General features: G+C 36.7%; 2 protein-coding genes across 2 annotated transcripts; both read right to left on the bottom strand.

Annotated features, from left to right (window-relative positions):
- Positions 1-10,727: 10,727 nt before the first annotated feature.
- On the bottom strand, positions 10,728-17,743 carry LOC113287179 (ER lumen protein-retaining receptor A-like). Its single transcript, XM_026535856.1, has 6 exons — positions 17,582-17,743; positions 17,221-17,486; positions 16,086-16,201; positions 11,414-11,487; positions 11,254-11,317; positions 10,728-11,164 (listed from the first exon to the last, which is right to left on the bottom strand). The coding sequence occupies exons 1-6, from the start codon at positions 17,670-17,672 to the stop codon at positions 11,128-11,130; spliced, it is 648 nt and encodes a 215-aa protein (XP_026391641.1). The 5' UTR covers positions 17,673-17,743; the 3' UTR covers positions 10,728-11,127.
- A 1,192-nt stretch (positions 17,744-18,935) lies between these two features.
- LOC113290655 lies at positions 18,936-22,299 on the bottom strand. Its single transcript, XM_026540238.1, has 6 exons — positions 22,166-22,299; positions 21,855-22,060; positions 20,794-21,737; positions 20,184-20,658; positions 19,437-19,975; positions 18,936-19,175 (listed from the first exon to the last, which is right to left on the bottom strand). Exons 1-6 carry the CDS (start codon positions 22,297-22,299, stop codon positions 18,936-18,938), a joined length of 2,538 nt encoding a protein of 845 aa, XP_026396023.1.
- Positions 22,300-22,504: the final 205 nt, after the last annotated feature.

The raw sequence follows: 22,504 nt of genomic DNA, 5'->3' as shown, positions 1-22,504 counted from the left end.
AGATATTCTTAGCTGAGAAAACTCGGAACGGATAAAGCTTCCACCTAATTTTGCTGTGGCGATATTACAAAAAAATTTGCTTTGATATCTGGTGAGAAATAGTCATCTAATTTCTCTTGATTCCAATTATCTTCGGTGGTTATCAACTAACGGCATTAGGAATCCACTTGTCTTCCCATTTTTGACTTGTCAAGCAAAATTATTATTAATAATAAGGCTTAAACCTTTCTGAGTACTTGTCCAAAACCTCTGTTGATTTCATATTCGGCATTAGGAGGTTTATTGATTAATTTATCTCTCGGTTATTTATATTCGGTTGTTTTACTATATATTTTGGCTTCCGATTATATCATTTTTTGTACTTAGTGAACTATGTACATTCATTTGCATTAATCGGTAGTTTGGGGAAAACGATATTCTTCCGAATGTTATATATTTTAAAGTGTCACTTATTTAATAACCTCCGATTATTGAATAATAACTTGTTGCTTTCATATGCAGGCCGTTGTAGAATTTGTTGATGATTTCTATTTGAGGCCCGATACTTCCCTATACTACGCAAACTATTTGGTTACTCATTACGACTCTTTTTTTTAAAAAAAAATTGTATGTTAAATGGTTATGCTTATTAGATTTGTTTTGTTTTATGCACGTTTAGACATTTGGAAGTAAGAAGGAGGCAACGGAATGGCTTATGAACAAGGCAAAAGAGAACATGTGCGTGGTAGTTCAAAACAATCATGTGAGTTACACTCAATTTGAAATGATTTGTGAGCGAGGTGGGACGCGAAAGAGTTACGAGGGAAAGAATAGTACGTACGTACTGAAGACGAATATGAAATACCGAAGCAATACCAAGAAGATAGGATGCCCATTAAGATTATCTTCTATAAGCCCGAAGGTAGTGAAGGTAAAGAGTATAAAATGTATAAAGTTGATAATGGTTGTCACAACCATGATGATCCGGACACTCTAATTGGACATGTAATGGTTGCCAAGTTAAAACCACATCAAATGGAGAGGGTGAGGTCTATGCGGATCCAAAAAGCGAGTGCGATCTTAAGTAAAATAAAGGCGGACGACCCCGAAAACTTGTCTTCTTTGTCTACAATTAAGTCGGCCCCAGCTACAATCAAAAGGAAGGAATGAGATGGTAGAACGGTCATGCAACAATCGGAGTGGTTAGCGGAGTTACACGACTACACCTTGAGAAGGGAAGAAAAGGATGGCACGAACTATCCAAAACCCGTTGAGTATTGTAAAACACAATGGTTACCGCTTAAGGAGAGGTTTATGTTTGCATGGACATATGAATACCGAAACTTCAAGAACGAAGCGACAAGCATTGTGTAGGGCTCTCACGGACGATTAAAGAAAATACTAATTGGTAGTCAAAATGGAGTTGTGTCGATCCAAGAAGCAATCCATGAATACACCAATCGTGATCTCATAAAGATTAGGAAATGTATGCAATTTAGTGTACACCAATTCCCAATGGAACATGATAAGGAAAGATTGCTTCTAAGGGGAATTGTTCATAAAGTTCCAAGATGGGAAATAAATCACATGATGAAATAATTGAAGTTATATAAAGCTTATGATGACGAGAATACGGTTTGTGTTTGCAAGGATATGATAGGTATTGGAATCCCGTGTCGTCATAAGTTGGGTAGGTATGTTGAAGTGATTGACATCAATGATATTCATCCATTTTGGAAGCAATTAAATTTCACTCCAAGCACCCCGGCAGTTGATGGTCCGTCATTCTTGGAGTCGGAATTGTGTGCACGAATAGCCGAGCGTTACGCTACATCAAACGGCACCAAAAAGAAAATATTGATGCATAATTTGGAGGAAGCCCTTCACCCTTGTTTAAGGGAGGTTGATGAACCTATTAAGCAAAAGGGAGCCGGTAGGCCGAAAACCAAAGTGTCGAGGACCATCCAAAGAAAAGAGTTGAAGGATTATTTTTCTAATAAAAGAATATTGTCTAGGAACGAGCGTTAGGAAGCCGACTTTCAAGATCATCCGGAACCTAAGAAAAGAGGTCGTCCAAGAAAGGATCAAAGTGGAACAACCGCACGACAAGTGAGACCAAAGGTCTCTACGGATCCTTCTCAAGTAAGTCAAGCCAATGTTGTCAAAGAAGTTGTTGAGCAAATGAACGCCTCGCAACAAACCCAACCAATGGAAATTCTTAATATAAAAGAGAACAAAGGTACACTTCGTTTCCCTAGAGATCTTAATGGAAGACCAAATCGAACCACATATACAATATACAAAGAGTATTTGGAACAACTCTGTCCACTTATCGTTCCACTTGTTTTGTCGACTGACGAGGTTGATGGGGATGGAAATTGTGGGTTTCACGTCGCTACGGAACAAATGGGTTACTTTAGAGAGGCGTATATCGAAGATTTCACCCAATGCCAATATTTAAGAAATAAGATGGCGGTACAACTAATGAAGGACAAGGTTTTTATATGGAGATGATGAGGCGAGGAGATAGATACGATAAAGAACAAGAGTTCAAAGACTTAGTTGCGTGTGTAAAGTATCGAAAGTGATTGAAGACAATCGGATCCAAGTATTGGATGAAAATGCCTAAATTTGGATATCTCCTAGCGGACGTTTTGAATTGTGTGGTACATTTCTTTGTTCCACCTATGTAAGGACTTAGCATGACATTTGCACCCACAAGAATGGTTGCGACGAGTCGGTTAAACATAGAAGAATCGTTATGGCATTTGTGAATTAAATACATTTTATCGGTTTAAGGGTAAAGAAAGATTGTTCGTTACCTCCGTTGTGTAAGTGGAACGATTACTTCCCAATCAATCATTGCAAGGATTGGGTGAAACAATATGAGTCCAACATGGTTGATTGGGATCGCGTTATGAACAACAACTTTCCCGATGAGTTACTCGAATTGATCCCCTCGGATGATGACGATGTTTGGTCGTTATGTTTAGAACATGTAATTTGAACCGGCATTTTTGTACAAGTTTTTTGGAATTTTTGTGTAAATATATATGATTTAATCGGTCGAAAGTAATACAATGTTGTCTTCCAAATATCATAATCAGGCTCTTTATGTTTTCCTAACTCTCCGATTATATGCATTTTGAACTCAGGACCCAGGAGAAATTGGAACACTCCTATATTCGGTAGGACATACACATTTCTTACTTCCGAATGACTTTTGTTCGGAAGAATATTAATTAATTTTACTTCCGATTATACAGAATCGAAACATAATGTTGAGAAATTACTACCGAATCCGAAGACCAAAAACTATAGTTTACTGAACTCCAAATGATACATATTCGATAGATAAGATAATTTAATTACTTCCGAATTTAATCTTACTCTGACAAACTTTGGAATATTCTAAGATTCGGTAGATTAAACAACATATTGTCTTCCGATTACATTAAATTTCTGGGAGTTTACACAGAATCGGTAGATAATAAAATATAAAATGCAGCCGAATGTATCCAAGTTATACCAAACACTAAATTGTTGCCACGCCCTTCAATAATTCATAACTTCCATCGTACGTGAATTCTTCTCCTTGTTCCTCTAAGTAGTGCCTTTTTTCTAGTGTCTCCTACATAAACCAACAAAGACAACAGAATGCTAAGTTCATATAGTTTAGTAACAAGATATATAGCAAATAAGTATGCAAATACTTACAAATTCTCGGACCGACAAGCTTAAGTGGCTAGTGTTAAAGATCCTCTTTTGTATCGTTATGTAATTATTTACCCCTTTTTGGATAACTCGGAAACGATCATGAACTTGTTGGAGGGATCTTTGCTTTGGATTTTCATATTCTCGCACATATTTGCTATATACTCTCCCCCAAAAGATTTCGGGTGTTAACCTTCCGGATATGACATCTTCACGTCTTGTTTTGTGGTACCATGTTTTTACAATTGCCAAATCTGCAGCTGCGTCATAGGTTTCCATGATCGTAATATGAGATATAGAATGAACTAAAAATAGTAGAGGATGGAAGAGTGGATATGTGTAGTTTGGTGCATAAATGAGAAGGGGTTACCCTCCTTATATAGATTAGAGTCCCAGCGGCTTTTTTTTTTTTGAAAATATGGCTGTTGAGGTCATCTGTCACACGAGTGTACGGATACAACGTACGCTTTCGTATCAATAATACACTACAATCGGTTGATATTGATACACGTATTGCCTCCGAATATTGTAATCGGAAGTTTAGATAAGAGAGGATTAACTCCGATTATATATATTTTGAACTTAGAGTCTTCAATACAAACATTTGGTAGAAAACATAAATACCTATCTACCGATTTGGTGGGTATTTCGAGGCACGACTATTTTTTTTTGAAATTATGTAATCGGAACAAAAGTATTATAATTCCATCCGATTAAGCACATCCGGGAACTAAATATTCTACCAAACCTCCGATTAACATTAAAAATTTGAAAATTACAGCATTCAAACATCACATGTTATTCTTTTTTCCCAGTCCGAGATGCAACAATCAACGTGGCTTCGAAATGTAGAAACGACTCTCCTCTCCACTTGAAATAAGCATCTTGTGCACAATTTTATAACATGGTGCACCCTTGAAGAAATATGGGCTGGTTCATAATTGTGGCATGGCTTCTTGTATTTACCAACAAAAGGACCCAATGAAACGTTAATCCAAAATATACGATCATCCTGCTGTTCTTCGGGTAGATCTTTCACAATGTAATACTTTTTTATCCATTCGGTCTCTTCCTCAACTTGTTTTAATCTTTCTCTTTGATGGAATTGTTCTTGACCTCGTTTCTTTTCCTTGATTTCCTCTTCCTCCTCCTTCGTTGCCACTAACGACGGTTTAATTTTTTTGGTTGTTTGTTTCTTTTTTGTATTTCTTCTTCCATTGCTGCAATTGATGTAGTTGTTCGCTTGCATCTTCGAAGTATGTTGTCGATTGTTGATGGACTTGCCACTGAAAAGGTTTTTCACTTTGATTTCCACCTCAATAATATCAGTATGGTGCATAAATGAGAAGGGGTTACCCTCCTTATATAGATTAGAGTCCCGCCGGCTCTTTTTTTTTGAAAATATGGTCGTTGAGGTGAGCTGTCACACGAGTCTACGGATACAACGTACGATTTCGTATCAATAATGCACTACATTCGGTTGATATGGCTACCAAAACTAGTTCTGAATGTATAAATCGGACGTGTAATTAATAGAGAAAAAGCTCTGATTACATATATTTTTAACTCTGAGTCTTAACTTGTAATCGTAGGATAATTCGTTTTCATAAACTCCCGAATATACGATGGCCCAAAAATCAGAATTTGGGAAAAACTCTCAAATTTTGAACTTGTAATAATCAGAAGTAAAGCCATAAACCTAAACTTCTGAATATGGGTTGGCTAACCTTCTATAGTGGCCCTTGGAACCACCTAGAGCCATGGCATGGTTTGTTTTGAACTTGTAATATTTGGAGGATAATGCGTTTTCGTAAAGTCCCGAATATACGATGGCCCAAAAATCAGAATTTAGGAAAAACTGATACTTCTCAAATTTTGAACTTGTAATAATCGGAAGATACTTCATAAACCTAAACTTCTGAATATGGGTTGGCTAACCTTCTATAGTGGCCTTTGTAACCACCTAGAGCCATGCATGGTTTGTTTTGAACTTGTAATATTCGGAAGATATATGATTTCGAATATATGATGGCCCAAAAATCAGAGTTTGGGAAAAACAGATATTTCTCAAATTTTGAACTTGTAATAATCGGAAGTCAAATTAGTTACCTAAACTTCCGAATGTAGACTGGCTCAACAATCCAACCCTGCCAAAATCCTTAGGTTTTGGCATTTTGGAAGACAATAATCCTTGAAATTTTGAAATGCTCAACAATTATATTCGGTAATAATTTCAATTTTATGGCTCCAGAATATATTATTTTCCTAATTCGGGAGATATTGAAATTAATATATCTCCCGATTGTGCTTCAAAATTCAGAAACCATTGTTAAATTCATAATTAATCCATAAAACCATAATGTGATTTAAGAACTTAAAATCCAATCCAAACCTTAAAAACGACATAATCCAACACAACACAAATCCAAACCTTAAAAACTACATAATCTAACACAAACTATAAATATTATGAAACGACATAATCCAACACAACACAAATCATTGTCATTTATCTGCTCTTCTTTACTTTACGACAGTGACTACCTCCAAGTCCTGCACGACCACGAGTTTGAGCACCTTCAGTTGGAGCACCTTCGACGCTCGAGTTCTTTTACCCGTCTTTGATACTGCCACCTTGGGAGGATTCTTCTTCGTTACTTACTCCCCAAACTGAGCAGCATAATCTTCGTTATCCATATTATCAACTAGGTCTCTAGCCTCTTTTATCTTCTCAACTGGCACGGGATCTCCGATCCTCATGCATGCAGTTAACATTTTGGAAACACGCTTGAACCTATTCACCTGTTTTTATACATAATGACATAACATCAAATGGTTATTACCTAAGATTAATAGCAATAATATAAAATGAACAAAAATATAAGAACACGCACCAGTCTATCATAACCAGCTGGTTTGTCTTTGATGATACAATTATAACTTGACCCCGCCGAAGTAGTCTTGGATTAAACTTCACGGATAACCAAAGGATGTGATACGTTCTTATACCAACTCATATATCCTGGAGAATTTTCATCACCTCGGGTGGTAGGTCTACCAGTGTTGATAATGAACTCAGTCCTCTTATCCCAGTTATCAGGAACAGTAGGTGGGCCTTTGTGAACTATCGTGAGATTGTCACCACTATAAGAGCACAACTCCAACTCTAATTTGTAGTAATCCCCAAATTCCTCCATTGGTTGATGTTGTATATACCCGTGTTGTCGCATCATCCTAGAGGGGTTATACATCACATATCCTGTGGGGTGCCACAATGGTCCAAAATAAAGGGACAAGTCCGACCGAACATTTATATTCCCACTAGATCGATCTTCCTTGTATGGATCAAAGCATACGTCTGAGGCCTTCAATTGATCCAAAATCTCCCTCATGCGAATCAACTGCTGCTCTTTTGTCCTAGAACGGTTGTCTTCAAAGATATACTTTGTTCCTCTAGGAGTACCTTTGCGCCACTCCGGGTTCTCTCCGGCCAACTTCAAGATAGGGAAGTGGTCATAGATCCATGCCTATATACATAAGAAACCAAGTTTTAGTAAATAGATTATTAACAATCGGAAGTTAATGTACATCAGTTGCAACCGAATATAAGTAATCGGAAGATGGTGACTTTCGAATAAACATTATTCGGAAGTAAAAAATGTGTATATCCTACTGAATATGAATCAATTGGAGTTCAATAACCTATAGTTTTTTGGACTATATATTCGGTAGTAATTTACAAATATTAACTTCTGATTCTACACAATTGGAAGTAAAATTAAGTAAAATGTCATCGAATAAACAACATTCGGAGGTAAGAAATGGATCATGTCCTACCGAATATGCATCGTTTGGAGTTCAGTAACCTATAGTTTTTTGGCCTATATATTCGGTAGTAATTTCCAAAAATTATTTCCGATTATATATAATCGGGAACAAAACTAAGTAACTTGTCACCGAATAAACAACATTTAGACATAAGAGATGGATCATGTCCTACCGAATATGCATCATTTGGAGTTCAGTAAATCATATTATTTTGGCCTATATATTCGGCAGTAATTTCCCAAGACTAAATTACGATTCTAAACAATCGGAAGTAAAACTAAGTAACATGTTTCTGAATAAACAACATTCGGAAGTTAACAATGTGTAGATCCTACCGAATATGCATCATTTGGAGTTCGGAATATGCATCATATGTATTGTCTACCAAATAACTATAGATTGACTTAATGAGTTAAAAAAAACCTGCAATAGAGCCACGTTCCCGGCAACTTGGAAAGTTCCTAGCCTCGAAGCCTTTCTCAACTCTTCCATCAAGAATGCTAGGCATGTCGTGCACCAAGAGTAGTCACCGACTTCATGGAGAGGATCCAAAATTTATAGAAGGTTGGCATCGATACGGTTGCCAGAAGTATTGGGGAATATGACACATCCCAATACACAAAGGAGATATGCGGTGGCCGCGTGATCCACTTTCTCATCAGTTAACGTTCTATTTTGTTCTTTCTCCAAGGTGCCTCGGAACATATTCATCAAAAAGGTAATGTTGATCTGTCTTGTTCTGTAACTTGCATGCCTCCTAAACTCTTCTGTTGTTGTCGTCTCTTCATCCCAACCTAAGCACTTTTTAGTTAGAGCATAAAGTTGTGCCCAACTTAACTACTTTGTGTAGTTCAACTTCACAGATGTGCCTTGGTCGGGAAGGTTAAGAATCTGCACAACATCATCCGGGGTAATCGTCATCTCCCCAAACGGCATATGGAAGGTATCGGTCTCAGAATACATTCTATCCACGAACGCCGATATATCCACACGGTCATGTTCCAACAATGAATTCTCGACAGCATTATCTAACCCCGAGTTGGTTACAATTCTCTTGAACCTTTCACATTCACCGGATAAAGGCCAGTCAAGCATTTTTGTTGGTGCGGCGGTGGGTTTGAGTAGACGAACCGCATCTTGATGATACTACTAAACACACGAATTTTTTTTAAAGTACATACAAAAACCCTTAATACAACTATTACGATAGAACACATAGACAATACATTAATAAAAAAGATACGATTATTATTACCTCAGTTTCGTATATTTCTTTGGCCCAGGAGTCTTTGTATCCAAATAGAAATTTTCCTCCATCCGTCGGTAGCCCAAGGATTGTGCCTGCTGGAATATCCTTCTTCTTCAAGTGCTGAGGGATAAGATGTGATGCTTTCTTAGCAATATCCTTCTTTCCACCATCTTTTCCTTTTTTGGCTTTTTGGGTACCACTTGGTTGTCCTTCTTCTTCTACTCTTGGCACTGGATCAATTGGTTCAATTTCATGGTGGGATGTAACTTGTGGAGCAGTTGGTTCTACACCTTGTTGAGTGGCTTGTTGAGCACTTGGTGGCACACCTTGTTCACTGCTTTGTGGACCAGTTGGTTCTACACATTGATGAGTGGCTTGTTCAACACTTGGTTGCACCCCTTGTTGACTGCCTTGTTGTTATACACTTTGTTGAGCACTTGGTTGCACCCCTTATTGACTGCTTTGTTCTTCTACACTTTGTTGAGCACTTGAATTAGCATTGGCACTCCTTTCTCTCCTAGCACTAGCTGTCACTTTCTTCCTCCCTGCTCGACAAGGCCTTAAGTCGCCTGTTTTTGGGGCATGCTTAGCTCGACTTTGTTTAAACAACAAAAAAAGGATCAATGTTTACAAACCACAAAATCGGAAGACAAAGTACACAAATATAACCCGAATGTACACATTCGGAAGTAAGAAGACACATATTGTTCCCGAATACAAAACAATCGGAAGATAATTTAATATATTTACAACCGAATATTCATCAATTGGAGTTCAGAAACTCTAAAATTTTCATCCTATACAATCGGAGGTATAAAACATTATATTCTCTTCCGAATATATGCTGGCCCCAAAATAGGATTTTGCCTAAATCATAATTTTGAGAATTTTTCATCGTATATATATATATTCGGTAGTAAGTGTACTACCGATTACTGTGTCTCTATTTAAATATATTCGGACGAAAACATATTCATTCAACTACCGATTATTTCCATTTTGTACACAGGAAGATATGGCCAAAAATATTCTGCAGATAACCAACAAGTCTAACTCCCGAATACGTTCGATGTTCTTGAGAAATGAAGAACACGATTACATTCAGAAGTCAAAAAACATGAATAACTCCCAAATCTGGGCAAATAACCGAAAACCCTAGAAGAAAAAAATTTTGATTCGTCGAATTAAAGCGAAATAAACCCAAAAATTGATAGTCTTACCTAATTGGGGCCATTTGAAGTTGCCGGAGTGTTTGACTATCAGAATCGCCACCACCATCTACATCCGCGGCTTCGTGTTCTTCGCGTTCTTTGTCATTTTCAACAACAATATCTTTATTTCTTGGTAAAATTCCAATTTTTGGATCGATACCGCGAGGAACATTTTTGGTTTTAGGTTTGTGGCATTCATTACCCTTACCCATTGTTTTATAAACGAATCGACGATGTTTTGATTTTACGATTCATGACGATGAGTTGAATTGAAGAACGAGGGAAAAAAAAATTCCTCCACAATCGGGAGTGAAGGGTCAGAGAAGAAGAGAGTTGAAAATGGGTTGGTTTATTTTCTTTATACTGCAAAGGTATTTACGTAACTTCAATGTCCTATAGGTACCCCTTAACTAGTGCCCTTGGCTGGGTTTAAATTGTTGGCCCCTAAATCATTTTGAATGGCCCCTAAAAATGCTAGGTAAAATAAGCCGTCGCCTTAGATAAGGGATGTTATTGTTCACGAGAGAAGCCGCCCTAGGTAAGGGGGTGTTATTGTTTGCGAGATTTTGGGTGGATAAATGTACATACATCTCTTCGTATAACAGTCAAGGAAGAGATCCAAAAATGGGATTTTACAGCATTCAATGAGTTTGGCCAATTTCACGTTCAGGAAGATGAGCATTTCAGCACAATGACTAATTTTACTAAAAACTTGTCTAGTTCAGATCCATGGCAAATGTGCCGTATTATGCTAAACAGAAAAGGAAAAACTCTTCCATCAAAGATTCAAAAAAGAAAAGGAAAGTAAAAGGAAAAATTCTCTTGGTGTTCCCAATTAACATCTGAAATGTCCAACTAAAGGGAAACTTTGTAATACCTCCGAACTCTTTATAGTACTAAGTTTGGTATTTTTACATATGGGCTCGAGGAAGACATGCATACAACCCTACACTATTACTTCCCAAATGATACAGGTATAACAAAAATGAAGAGGAATCCCCTCATGAGATGGATAGACTTTACTTTGAAAGTATTCCTGAAAACAGCTAAGAAAGAAAAGTGAGTCAGCTTGAGATATTGCAGTAGTTAGAAGGCGCATATTTGTCAGCTCTGACATTTTCTGAAGTTCCAGACGTCGCCATTTCCTCATGCTGGCAGTTGAAGCTTTGCGTTGTTTTTCCAGCTGCATGACAGTAAAATGATGTTATTCGACATTTGACTCCAAATTTGATGCACAATATTGGAGTTTACATCAACTCTGGAGTACTTCACCTTATAAAGTAATAATAGAAGAAGTCGCCATAGAGAGCTGTCTGGACAAGACCCGAGATGCAAGCTTCAACAACAAACGCAAAAGAGTGTTAGTAAATATCCAGGATAACATTAATATAAAAGTATCAATTAACTATTTTAATTCGTTGCAAGAGCTTACATATCCATCGTCCGAAATGCTTCTCTGTGAAATAGCGATAGATCCAGTTCAGGATATACAGTGCACGATAAGCTCTATAAACATGACAAACAACATTAGTTAGCAATGAATTTTGGTGTTAAATAGAGAGATTTTAATAAAAAAGCAGATTTTTTTTTCCCAGCAGCCACAAGTGATCTTGTATTTATAGTTTTGCGTTACTACGAAAACACAGCTATCTTTTAAAGAACGCCTAACAATGATAATGTACCGAGCAGATTAGATATACCAGAGTACTACGTGAAGTTAATTTTAAACTTGAAACAAGATTATCACATATGTCAAGCGAAGAAACAAACAGAAACAAGTTTTCAGATCTTTATTATTCGACATTTGACTCAAAAAACATAAAGAGGCTTTCTGATAATTATTATTCGACAAATTTCGATTGTTAACCTTATGGATACCCCACAATGTATTGGTAAAAGAGGCTTTCCAAACCCTAAACTTGGATGCCCAATGGCTAAATGGTCCTAACTTTTAAGAGAAACTTCAGATAGATGACATTTGCAATCAGCTCAAGATAAAGGTTGTGCCACCGGATACTACATGATATGATTACAGTACTAAGAAGTCTAAGATAGAAGAAAATGGGGAGCATTACACTATAATGTTAACAAAACAAACTTTTAGCTTGGTGCTTCAAATATTACACAGACTTCTAGCATACATTTACGAAATAACTTTTATCTAAGTTCAATCTATGTTCTCACAGATAAGAAGGCACAAGACTTATGATCCATTAATGTCACATACAAGAATGAGATATAGTAGTACACTAATGAGTAACAAAACCGTACTGTTACACACTTCCAATGTTATCAAAAATAGTACATAACTTTATATTCCTAAAACAAATTCAAGCACAAGTCTTTCAAAGTTTATAAAACTACAACATTGAGGAAAAAAAATACTACATGACATGGTGATTTATCAAAATTAGTACATAACTTTATATTCCGAAAACAAATTCAAGCACAAGTCTTTCAAAATTATATAAAACTACAACATTGAGAAAGAAAAATACTACATGACATGGTGATTTAGAGAAGGGTAGGGATAGGTTTTTATGCTTTCACCCAAACATTATGATCCAATCTGTTATTTCGTACTCTTGTGATACTAGTACAGAGACAAGTTTATATAGACATACGATGATACGTTTTGATCTCTGTATCTTGGTGACTATTATTATAGAGGCGGAATTCAGAATAATAATAGACGAAAAATAGAAAACAGAACACACTAGAAACCAGGTTCGAAGAAATATATCTTCTCTAGATTATGAACAAGAAAATCATTATAATTCTCTTTTTGTTACGCTCACAATCTCTCTAAACAGTGGATCAAACCTTAAACTGTTTGCTAAGCTTGCTTTTACAATAATTAATTGCCTCACAAACTTATCTCTAGGTAATTTATCTCACAAACCTCCTTTCTTTGATCTAGATGAGTCTGTATCACAAACCACACTCTAGATGTCTTAACTATGAGCTAAACATCTCTATTTATAGCCTTAACGGTTTCCCAAAAGCTTCTAGGAATCTATTTCCTTATCTAGGAATAATACCTTTTCTAGGAAGTATTCCTTTTCTAGATATATTTCCTTATTTATGAATAATACCTTGTTTAAGAATATTTCCTTATCTAAGAATACTGCCTAAAAATCAGTATTCCTTCCCAAATTACATTTCTATCCTCAATCGGTCTTGAGGATCATTACTTCCCGGAGAGAGGAAGATACACATGTATCATGCCCCCACTGAAGAACTTGAACTCCCGTGAAAGTTAGATTTGGAGGTTAGGGAACTCGAGGGTTCCTTTCAACCTGCTGAACCTTCTCCCTTTGCTGGAAACTGGACCTTGACGTCTAATTTGAAAAGCTTCCATATCTCTTCGTCTTGTCTTAGTCACTCTTCGTTCCATGATGCAATCTTCTTTGAGCGGTTCTTCTTCTCCTTCTTCAAAAACACCAGATGGAGACGTAGTCCTTTTCTTCGCCTTCCGCTTGGGTGTATGAGAATGAATACCTTTATTCGATTCCTTAAGGGTAACTTGAACCGACTGCGTGTCTGTTGGTAGCTCATCCACCTTTTCTTCCATAGTTTGTGGTTCGCTATGCTTAGGATCATCAACTGACTTACTTTCCCATCTTTGATTCCCTTGTTCTCCTAACGTCTTCTAGCTTCTCGAGCACATCACCAAGTTTTACATAGAGAGATCTAGTGAAAACCATAAACCACGGGAATCTTTCCTAAAAGAACGAACCTTGCTCTGATACCAACTTGATATGTTTTGATCTTTGTACCTTGGTGGCTATTATTATAGAGGCGGAATTCAGAATAATAATAGACGAAAACTAGAAAATAGAACACACTAGAAACCAGGTTCGAAGAAATATATCTTCTCTAGATTATGAACAAAAAAATTATTACAATTCTCTCTTTGTTACGGTCACAATCTCTCTAAACAGTGGATCAAACCTTAAACTGTTTGCTAAGTTTACTTTTACAATAATTAATTGCCTCACAAACTTATCTCTAGGTGATTTATCTCACAAACCTCCTTTCTTTGATCTAGGTGAGTCTGTATCACAAACCACACTCTAGATGTCTTAACTATGAGCTAAACATCTCTATTTATAGCTTTAACGGTTTCCCAAAAGCTTCTAGGAATCTATTTCCTTATCTAGGAATAATACCTTTTCTAGGTATATTTCCTTATCTAGGTATATTACCTTGTCTAGGAAGTATTCCTTTTCTAGGTATATTTCCTTATTTATGAATAATACCTTGTTTAGCAATATTTCCTTATCTAAGAATACTGCCTAAAAATCAGTATTCCTTCCCAAATTACATTTCTATCCTCAATCGGTCTTAAGGATCATTACTTCCCGGAGAGAGGAAGATACACATGTATCATGCCCCCCACTCAAGAACTTGAACTCCCGTGAAAGTTAGATTTGGAGGTTAGGGAACTCGAGGGTTCCTTTCAACCTGCTGAACCATCTCTCTTTGCTGGAAACTGGACCTTGACGTCTAATTTGAAAAGCTTCCATATCTCTTCGTCTTGTCTTAGTCACTCTTCGTTCCATGATGCAATCTTCTTTGAGCGATTCTTCTTCTCCTTCTTCAAAAACACCAGATGAAGACGTAGTCCTTTTCTTCGCCTTCCGCTTGGGTGTATGAGAATGAATACCTTTATTCGATTCCTTAAGGGTAACTTGAACCGACTGCGTGTCTGTTTGTAGCTCATCCACCTTTTCTTCCATAGTTTGTGGTTCGTTATGCTTAGGATCATCAACTGACTTACTTTCCCATCTTTGATTCCCTTGTTCTCCTAACGTCTTCTAGCTTCTCGAGCACATCACCAAGTTTTACATAGAGAGATCTAGTGAGAACTATAAACCACATGAATCTACCCTAAAAGAACGAACCTTGCTCTGATACCAACTTCATATGTTTTGATCTTTGTACCTTGGTGGCTATTATTATAGAGGCGGAATTCAGAATAATAATAGACGAAAACTAGAAAATAGAACACACTAGAAACCAGGTTCGAAGAAATATATCTTCTCTAGATTATGAACAAAAAAATTATTACAATTCTCTCTTTGTTACGGTCAGTCTCTCTAAACAGTGGATCAAACCTTAAACTGTTTGCTAAGCTTGCTTTTACAATAATTAATTGCCTCACAAACTTATCTCTAGGTGATTTATCTCACAAACCTCCTTTCTTTGATCTAGGTGAGGCTGTATCACAAACCACACTCTAGATGTCTTAGCTATGAGCTAAACATCTTTATTTATAGCTTTAACGGTTTCCCAAAAGCTTCTAGGAATCTATTTCCTTATCTAGGAATAATACCTTTTCTAGGTATATTTCCTTATCTAGGTATATTACCTTGTCTAGGAAGTATTCCTTTTCTAGGTATATTTCCTTGTTTAAGAATATTTCCTTATCTAAGAATACTGCCTAGAAATCAGTATTCCTTTCCAAATTATATTTCTATCCTCAATCGATCTTGAGGATCATTAGTTCCCGGAAAGAGGAAGATACACATGTATCATACGAGAAATGAAATTCCAGTTGCGCATGTATCTTATCTGTCCAGACATGACAAGGGCACAGGTGTGAAACATAGAGAGTGAAGGAATCTATTTTCAGGTATCCAGACAATGTAGGATGAGATATATCCAGATCCTATTCTCACTATGAGTGTATAAAACCAGTTGAGGTAATTGGCTTAAAAAATGGTTTAACCAAAGTCGATCCACTGCAGCCTGCAGGTGCAGGGGTACTGTTTTGGCAACATCCTTTATCATTTCTCTTCACCTGAAGCTGGAAGTATGATTACTCATCAGAGCTTAAAGCAGAGTTTTTTAAAACATTAAGTAGCATTTCATCATGTCAAATGGCATAACCATGTCAGCCACGTTCGAAGTAAAACAAAACTTAACCTAGTAACTTTTGACATTTTCAAATCTATGCTAAAAAGTGAAATGTAAAATCTGTAGAAGCATTCCATAAGGGATGGCACCTGAGGACTCAAGATGGACTATTCGGTATTCACTCTGTAAATAGTCTCAAGCTAGTGCAAAGTGAACTGAAGTGAAGGGGAAAAACACCATACCCGAGAAAGAAAACATATTGCCCGGTTAAATTATCCACATTTCCGCTTCTCTGTAGCAATACTAATTGTGGAAGAATCGCAACTGCTTCCAAGTACAAGGAAAATGCCCAAAATATCTGCAGCAGAATAGAGTCAAACATGAACCATATATAGAAGATCATATAGATTATTGATAAAAACAGTATATCGAGATAGCCTAAGGACGAATTCTAGGGTATTCATGAACTACCTGCACCTGTGAATTGAAGGCTTAAAGAAACAAAACAGAAACTATCAAAACCGAAATAAATCCTTCTTTCTGTTCCTAAAAGGTAAAGTATCCTTAAGCAAGACACACAACAATCTATAAATACAGGAAAATAAAGACAAATGATATCCACAACCAGCTTGACATAAGCTTCCTTATTTTAAGAATGGCATGTGATATTGGGTGTCATGCCTCCTCACTCTTAGAGCATCCAGCCAAATAGCAAGGTCAAACAATAGGACCACTAATATGCAACGGGCAAACAACTGGCTGTATTGTCTTTATGTCAGATTTTAACTAACAACCTCCATGTTATTAAGTCGGAGAAACTCCAACACTGCTTCATTGGTGTTGCCACAATCTTTACTTAAGAGTTTTAGAACTTCAAAGAAAAACAGGAAATGTAATTCCAATAGACAACGTGACAAACATCAACAAAAAAGAAAATCACAACTTGTCCAAGTGCCTCATTTACATGTGAATATGAAGATAACATGTATTTGCCCTCGAATCATTCAAAATATTCTTTCCATTACCAAACACTAACCATAAAGTATCTGGAATTTCTACATCAACCAAATTCTGGGTGTTTGACTACAAATGCAAGCACATAATCTAGACCATACAATGAATTGAACCCTGAAACATTTCAGACATGTTTAAACTATCTGGAGGTCGGTCAGACATTCTAATTCCTCGAGATGTTTACCAAAACCAACGAGTTTATCATCCAAGGAAGATACAAAAGGATCAACACCACAAAAAATAACTATATCCTTATAAACAAAAATTTATATATTTGCAATAATGCCAAGTACTTCAGCTCATTCACAACAATCAAGATGATCAGTTAACTACACAAAAGAATAAGAAATAAAAATTTATTACCTCTTGAAATGTAAACTTCTCATGAACTAAAAGTGCACCCAATAAGCATCCAGCAATCAAGAAATAATGTCGAAAAGTATCAAGTTCTTTATCATAAGAACGTCTCACCATAGGATGCATACGCATGCACCAAACAATCGCTAAAGAACTCATTATGAATACAATCTTCATCACAGTATTATATACTGATATAAAATCAGTAAATAGATCCAAATATCGAGCCAAAAATACGAGCGCGTATAGCTCTTCTGTCTTCAGTGAAATCCCTAAAAAACACCCAAAAATTAAATGAAATATTAAACCCTAATTTTCAAACTCAATCAAAATGAGAAACCATTGATAAGAAATTTGTTATAGTTACCTGAACAAGATTTAGTAGCATAGATTTTGAGAAGAAGAACTAAAACGCTAATCAAATGAGTCATATCACCTGCAAATCTGAAGACATTCATGGCTGTTTCAGTTTGTTTTTTTTTTCGATTTTTTTTTCTGTGCCCTAGGAATTATTCCTAAACAGTTTTCTTTCAGGAATAAAATGAACTTAATGGGGTATTATTTATTCTCTCCTTGTAAATGAGGGGGAAATTAGCTGACGTGGCAGTTAACGACGGCTATTGCTTACACGACGTAAAGGGAATGTAAACGTATGGGGAGAAGTATAATGTGTTACAGCAGGCGCTGAGTCTCCATGTACCAAATTTTGGAAGGAAGGTTATTTGTCGTCCAACTAGAAATAACCCGTGCTGTAACAGAGAATTCTAACAAATATCTAGAGATAGCTCGTGCCGTAACGGAACTGCTTTAATATGATATCTGACTGGTGTAATTTTTCTTTTTTTTCTGGACTTTAGATTAAATCAAAAAATCGAACACCTAATCATTTGAATAATAGTGTGTATGCATATTTCACTTATGAGTTATGAATAAAAATAAACAAATAAATCTCATTTCCCATTAGATTCAGCATGCCACCACTAAATCCAATTAATGCATGTGTGATATATTATGATTTCATTTAATGTTTCTTTGGATATTGTACTGTACTCAGTACAATTTGGAGATCAAGAGTTAGTGAATTTAAATTTAAGCTAACACTACTAAGCTAAACAGCAGATAATTCTTCATTAAAGAAAAAGGAAGAGGTTCTTACACATTTAAGGGAAGTGAAGACCTATTAACAACGATCAGATAGTCGATACATGTCACCATCTGATCGGGCAATGCTAACTACTGAAATGACCAATGACTAACAAGTTATAAGAGCACACACTTAAATGATAAGGGTAGACCACATTATGCATCACCAAGCTAAAGGACTATGACATTTCCTACTGCTAGAAATTATCCTTGTCCTCAAGAATAAAATTGCGATAGTGGGACTTAATGGTGGCAACATCCTCCCAAGTAGCATCCTCTTGAGTTGAATTTTTCCATTGAATGAGCACCTGTTGAACTTGCCTTCTGCCCTAGGAAATGGTTCTGTGATGTAATACTTTGGCTGGAACCATAATCACTTCACCTTCATGATCAACAATTGGTAATGTAGGAGAGGGAATGTGCTTCTTACCAATGTGTTATTTCAATTGAGACACATGAAACACATGGTGAATTCTAGCCTGGTCTGGAAGTTGTAGCTTGTAGGCAACTGGTCCAATTCTTTGTATGATAGGGAAAGGCCCATAAAATTTGGCAGATAACTTGAAATTCTTCCTTAGTCACACAGAAGCTTTCCTATAAGGTTGCAGTTTCATATACACCAAGTCTCCCACAACAAAGGTCCTGTCTTGTCTGGATTTATCAGCAAAGAACTTCATTCTTGCTTGAGCAGTGTGTAGAGACTCCTTCAGAATATCAATCATTGCTTCTCTGTCTTTGAGATAAGACTCTACAGCAGCTACAGAAGTGGTGGTTGATGATGGAAAAGCCATGTGTGGAGGAAGGTAACCATATAAGGCCTGGAATGGTGACATTTTTAAACTAGTATGATAACTAGTGTTGTACCACCATTCAACAAGAGATAACCATTGACATCACTTAGTAGGCTTGTGACCAGTGATGCATCTTAAGTAAGTTTCCAAACAAGAATTGACTCTCTCTGCAGTGCTGAGATTCAAGCCAGTACCCAGAGCCTTAAATAAGTCTTGCCAGAAGTGACTAGTAAAAACTCTATCTTTGTTAGAAACTATGGAGGAAGGAAGTCCATGCAATTTGAATACCTGATCTAAGAAAACTTTAGCCACAGAAGCAGCTGTATAAGGATGTTGCAAAGCCATGAAATCACTGTACTTGGTGAGTCTTTCAACCACCACTAGGATAACACTTTTCATGTCACTCATGGGTAAACCTTCAATGAAATCCATGGTGATGTGCTGCCATGCATGCTCAGGTATAGGTAGAGGTTGCAGTAAACCAACTGGAAAAGAGCAGTCACCTTTATTTCTATGGAAAATGTCACATTCAGTGACAAATAAGATAATCTCCTTCTTCATTTTAGGCCAAAAGAAATGTGACTTTGCTCTGATATAAGTGGCTTGAATGCCAGAATGACCACAAGCATCAGATGTGTGAAGAGTATTCAAGATTGCAGTTCTTACCCCATTGCTAGCTCCCACATATATTCTATTTTTGTATCTCATTATTTCAGATTTATAAGTATAATGGGGAACAGAGTCGGCAGAAATAAGTAGTTGAGCAATGAGTTGTTGTACCTTGTCATCACCAACTAGCTGAGAAGTAAGTTTTGAACCCAATTTGGCTGAGACATAGTTAAAGCAGAGCAAGTTGCAGCAGGAGCTGGCTAGATAAGGCATCAACAATTATATTCTCTTTACCCTTCTTGTATTGAATCTCATACTCAAAACCCAACAATTTCATTAACCACTTTTGTTGTAAAACTGTAGTGATTTTTTGTTCCAAAAAGTATTTAATGCTGCGATGATCAGTTTGGATGAAGAATTTGTTACCCATCAAATAATGCCTCCATTTCTGCACAGCCTTAACTATAGTCAAAAATTCTTTTTTATAGGTAGACAAGGCTCTAGCTCTTGACCCTAATGGGGAACTGAAAAATGAAATGGGTTTACCATCTTGAGTTAAGACAACACCAAGACAATGCTCACTGGCATCACTTTCAACAGTGAATGGCTTAGAAAAATCTGGTAATGCAAGCACTGGAGTGGAGGACATGGCCAGCTTGAGTTGCTCAAATGCAGAGGTGGCAACTGCATTCCAATTGAAGGAGTTTTTTCTCAAAAAATCAGTAAGAGGCTTGCAAATAGCACCATAGTTCTTCACAAATTTCCTGTAATATCCTGTTAAACCCAGAAACCCTCTCAGTTCTTTGATAGAAGTTGGAATTGGCCAATTTTGCATTGCTGCAATTTTGTTTGGATCTGCACAAACCCAAGCAGGAGTGATAATATGGCCCAAGTATTCCAACTGTGATTGACCAAAACAACACTTTGAAAGTTTAGCATATAACTGGTGTTATCTGAGTAAGGAAAAAACTATTCTCAAATACTCAATATGCTCAGACATGGATGAACTGTAAACCAAAATATCATCAAAGAATACCAAAACAAACTTTCTCAAGTAAGAAGCAAAGACTTCATTCATAAGTGCCTGAAATGTTGCAGGTGCATTGGCTAAACCAAATGGCATGACTTTGAACTGATAATGGCCATGATAAGTTCTAAATGCAGTCTTGTAGATATCCATGGGGTTCAGAAGAATTTGATGATAACCTGCTCTTAAATCCAATTTAGACAAAAATAGAAATCCTTTTAGCTCATCCAACAATTCATCTACAACTGGAATAGGAAACTTCTCCTTAATAGTGATGTTGTTGAGTCTTCTGTAATCAACACAAAATCTCCATGTATTATCTTTCTTTTTGACAAGAAGAATTGGTGAGGCAAATGGGTTGTGACTGTGTTGGATGATCCCAGAAGACAACATTTCTTTCACTAGTTGTCCCAAAACTCCTTTTTGAATGTAAGGGCATCTATAAGGCCTTTGGTTTGGAGGTTGAGAGTTTGGTTTTAATGTAATAGAGTGGTCCAAGGTTCTATGAGGAGGTAATGAAGTAGGCTCATCAAAAATATCCTTATATTCAGATAACAGAGGTAATAAAGGTGCAGGAGTTGGAGGGGGTATAGGATTAGTTGTGACTGAAAGTAGATGGCCAATGAGGCCATGAGTAGTTTTTTCAATAAATCTCTTAACTGCTGAACCATTCATCATGAGTAGGGAAGGTGAATTTGTAATACCTTGCAATGTAATGTACTGACCATGATGAACAAAAGAAACACTAAGCTTAGAGAAATTAAACATAACATCACCTAGCTTCCTAAGCCAATCAGCACCTAGCACCATGTCACACCCCCCTAGTGGAAGTAACCTGAAGTCCTTAGAGAATTTATAACCCTGCATACTCCAAGGAAGTTTATAACAAATACCAGTACTTACAGTTTTCTCCCCATTGGCAACTGTGACTAACATATGAGATGTGTGTTCCACTTTGCATTTGAGTTTAATAGCTAGAGAACAATCTATGAAACTAGTTGTGCTACCCGTATCAATAAGAATGGAAATAGATTGTCTCTTTATAAGACCATGAATTCAGATAGTATCACCTGTGGTAGTACCAGTGAGAGCATGAAGATAAATCTCCATGTCAGAATCAACTGGTGATTCTACAGCTTCTTCGAAAACCTCGTCCTCGACCTTTGTGTCCTGTGTATCAGAACTTTCAGTTTGTAACATGAATAATTGTTGTCTACCCTTGCACTTATGACCCAATGAATAAACCTCATCACAATTATAACAAAGACCTTTTTCCCTGCGAAAGCGCATTTGCTCTTGTGTTAAGCATTTGATAATAGGAGTGGTTGCTGCAGGTTTAAGTGGTGTTGGGGAGTAAGACTATGGAGTTGTAGGGGTAGACCTGGAAGTAGTGTAAGATGTGGAGATTGGTTTGGGAGGAAAAGCGGTGTTAGAGAAATCTCCAGTGTTAGTGAAAGAACTAGAGTTGGGTCTAACATTTTTGGCAGCGGCAGAATGACACTTTTGTTCCTCCATTATTGCTAAGGAGAAGGCTGTGGAAAAATATTTTGGGTAAAACATAGCTACAGAATTTCGTAATTCTTCCTTCAACCCACTGATGAAACTCATGATAAAATAGTGCTCACTTAGGGAAGGATTGTTGCAAGCATAAGAGCTTTGAGAGACTCAAATTCTTCAAAATATTCCTCTACAGAGTTAATCTGTACTAGCTTATTAAAAC

Source organism: Papaver somniferum, chromosome 6, assembly GCF_003573695.1.
Source record: "Papaver somniferum cultivar HN1 chromosome 6, ASM357369v1, whole genome shotgun sequence".
NCBI classification, from domain to species: domain Eukaryota; kingdom Viridiplantae; phylum Streptophyta; class Magnoliopsida; order Ranunculales; family Papaveraceae; genus Papaver; species Papaver somniferum.
Note: the sequence above shows the minus strand (reverse complement) of the source record. Positions and strands in the feature narration are given on the sequence as shown.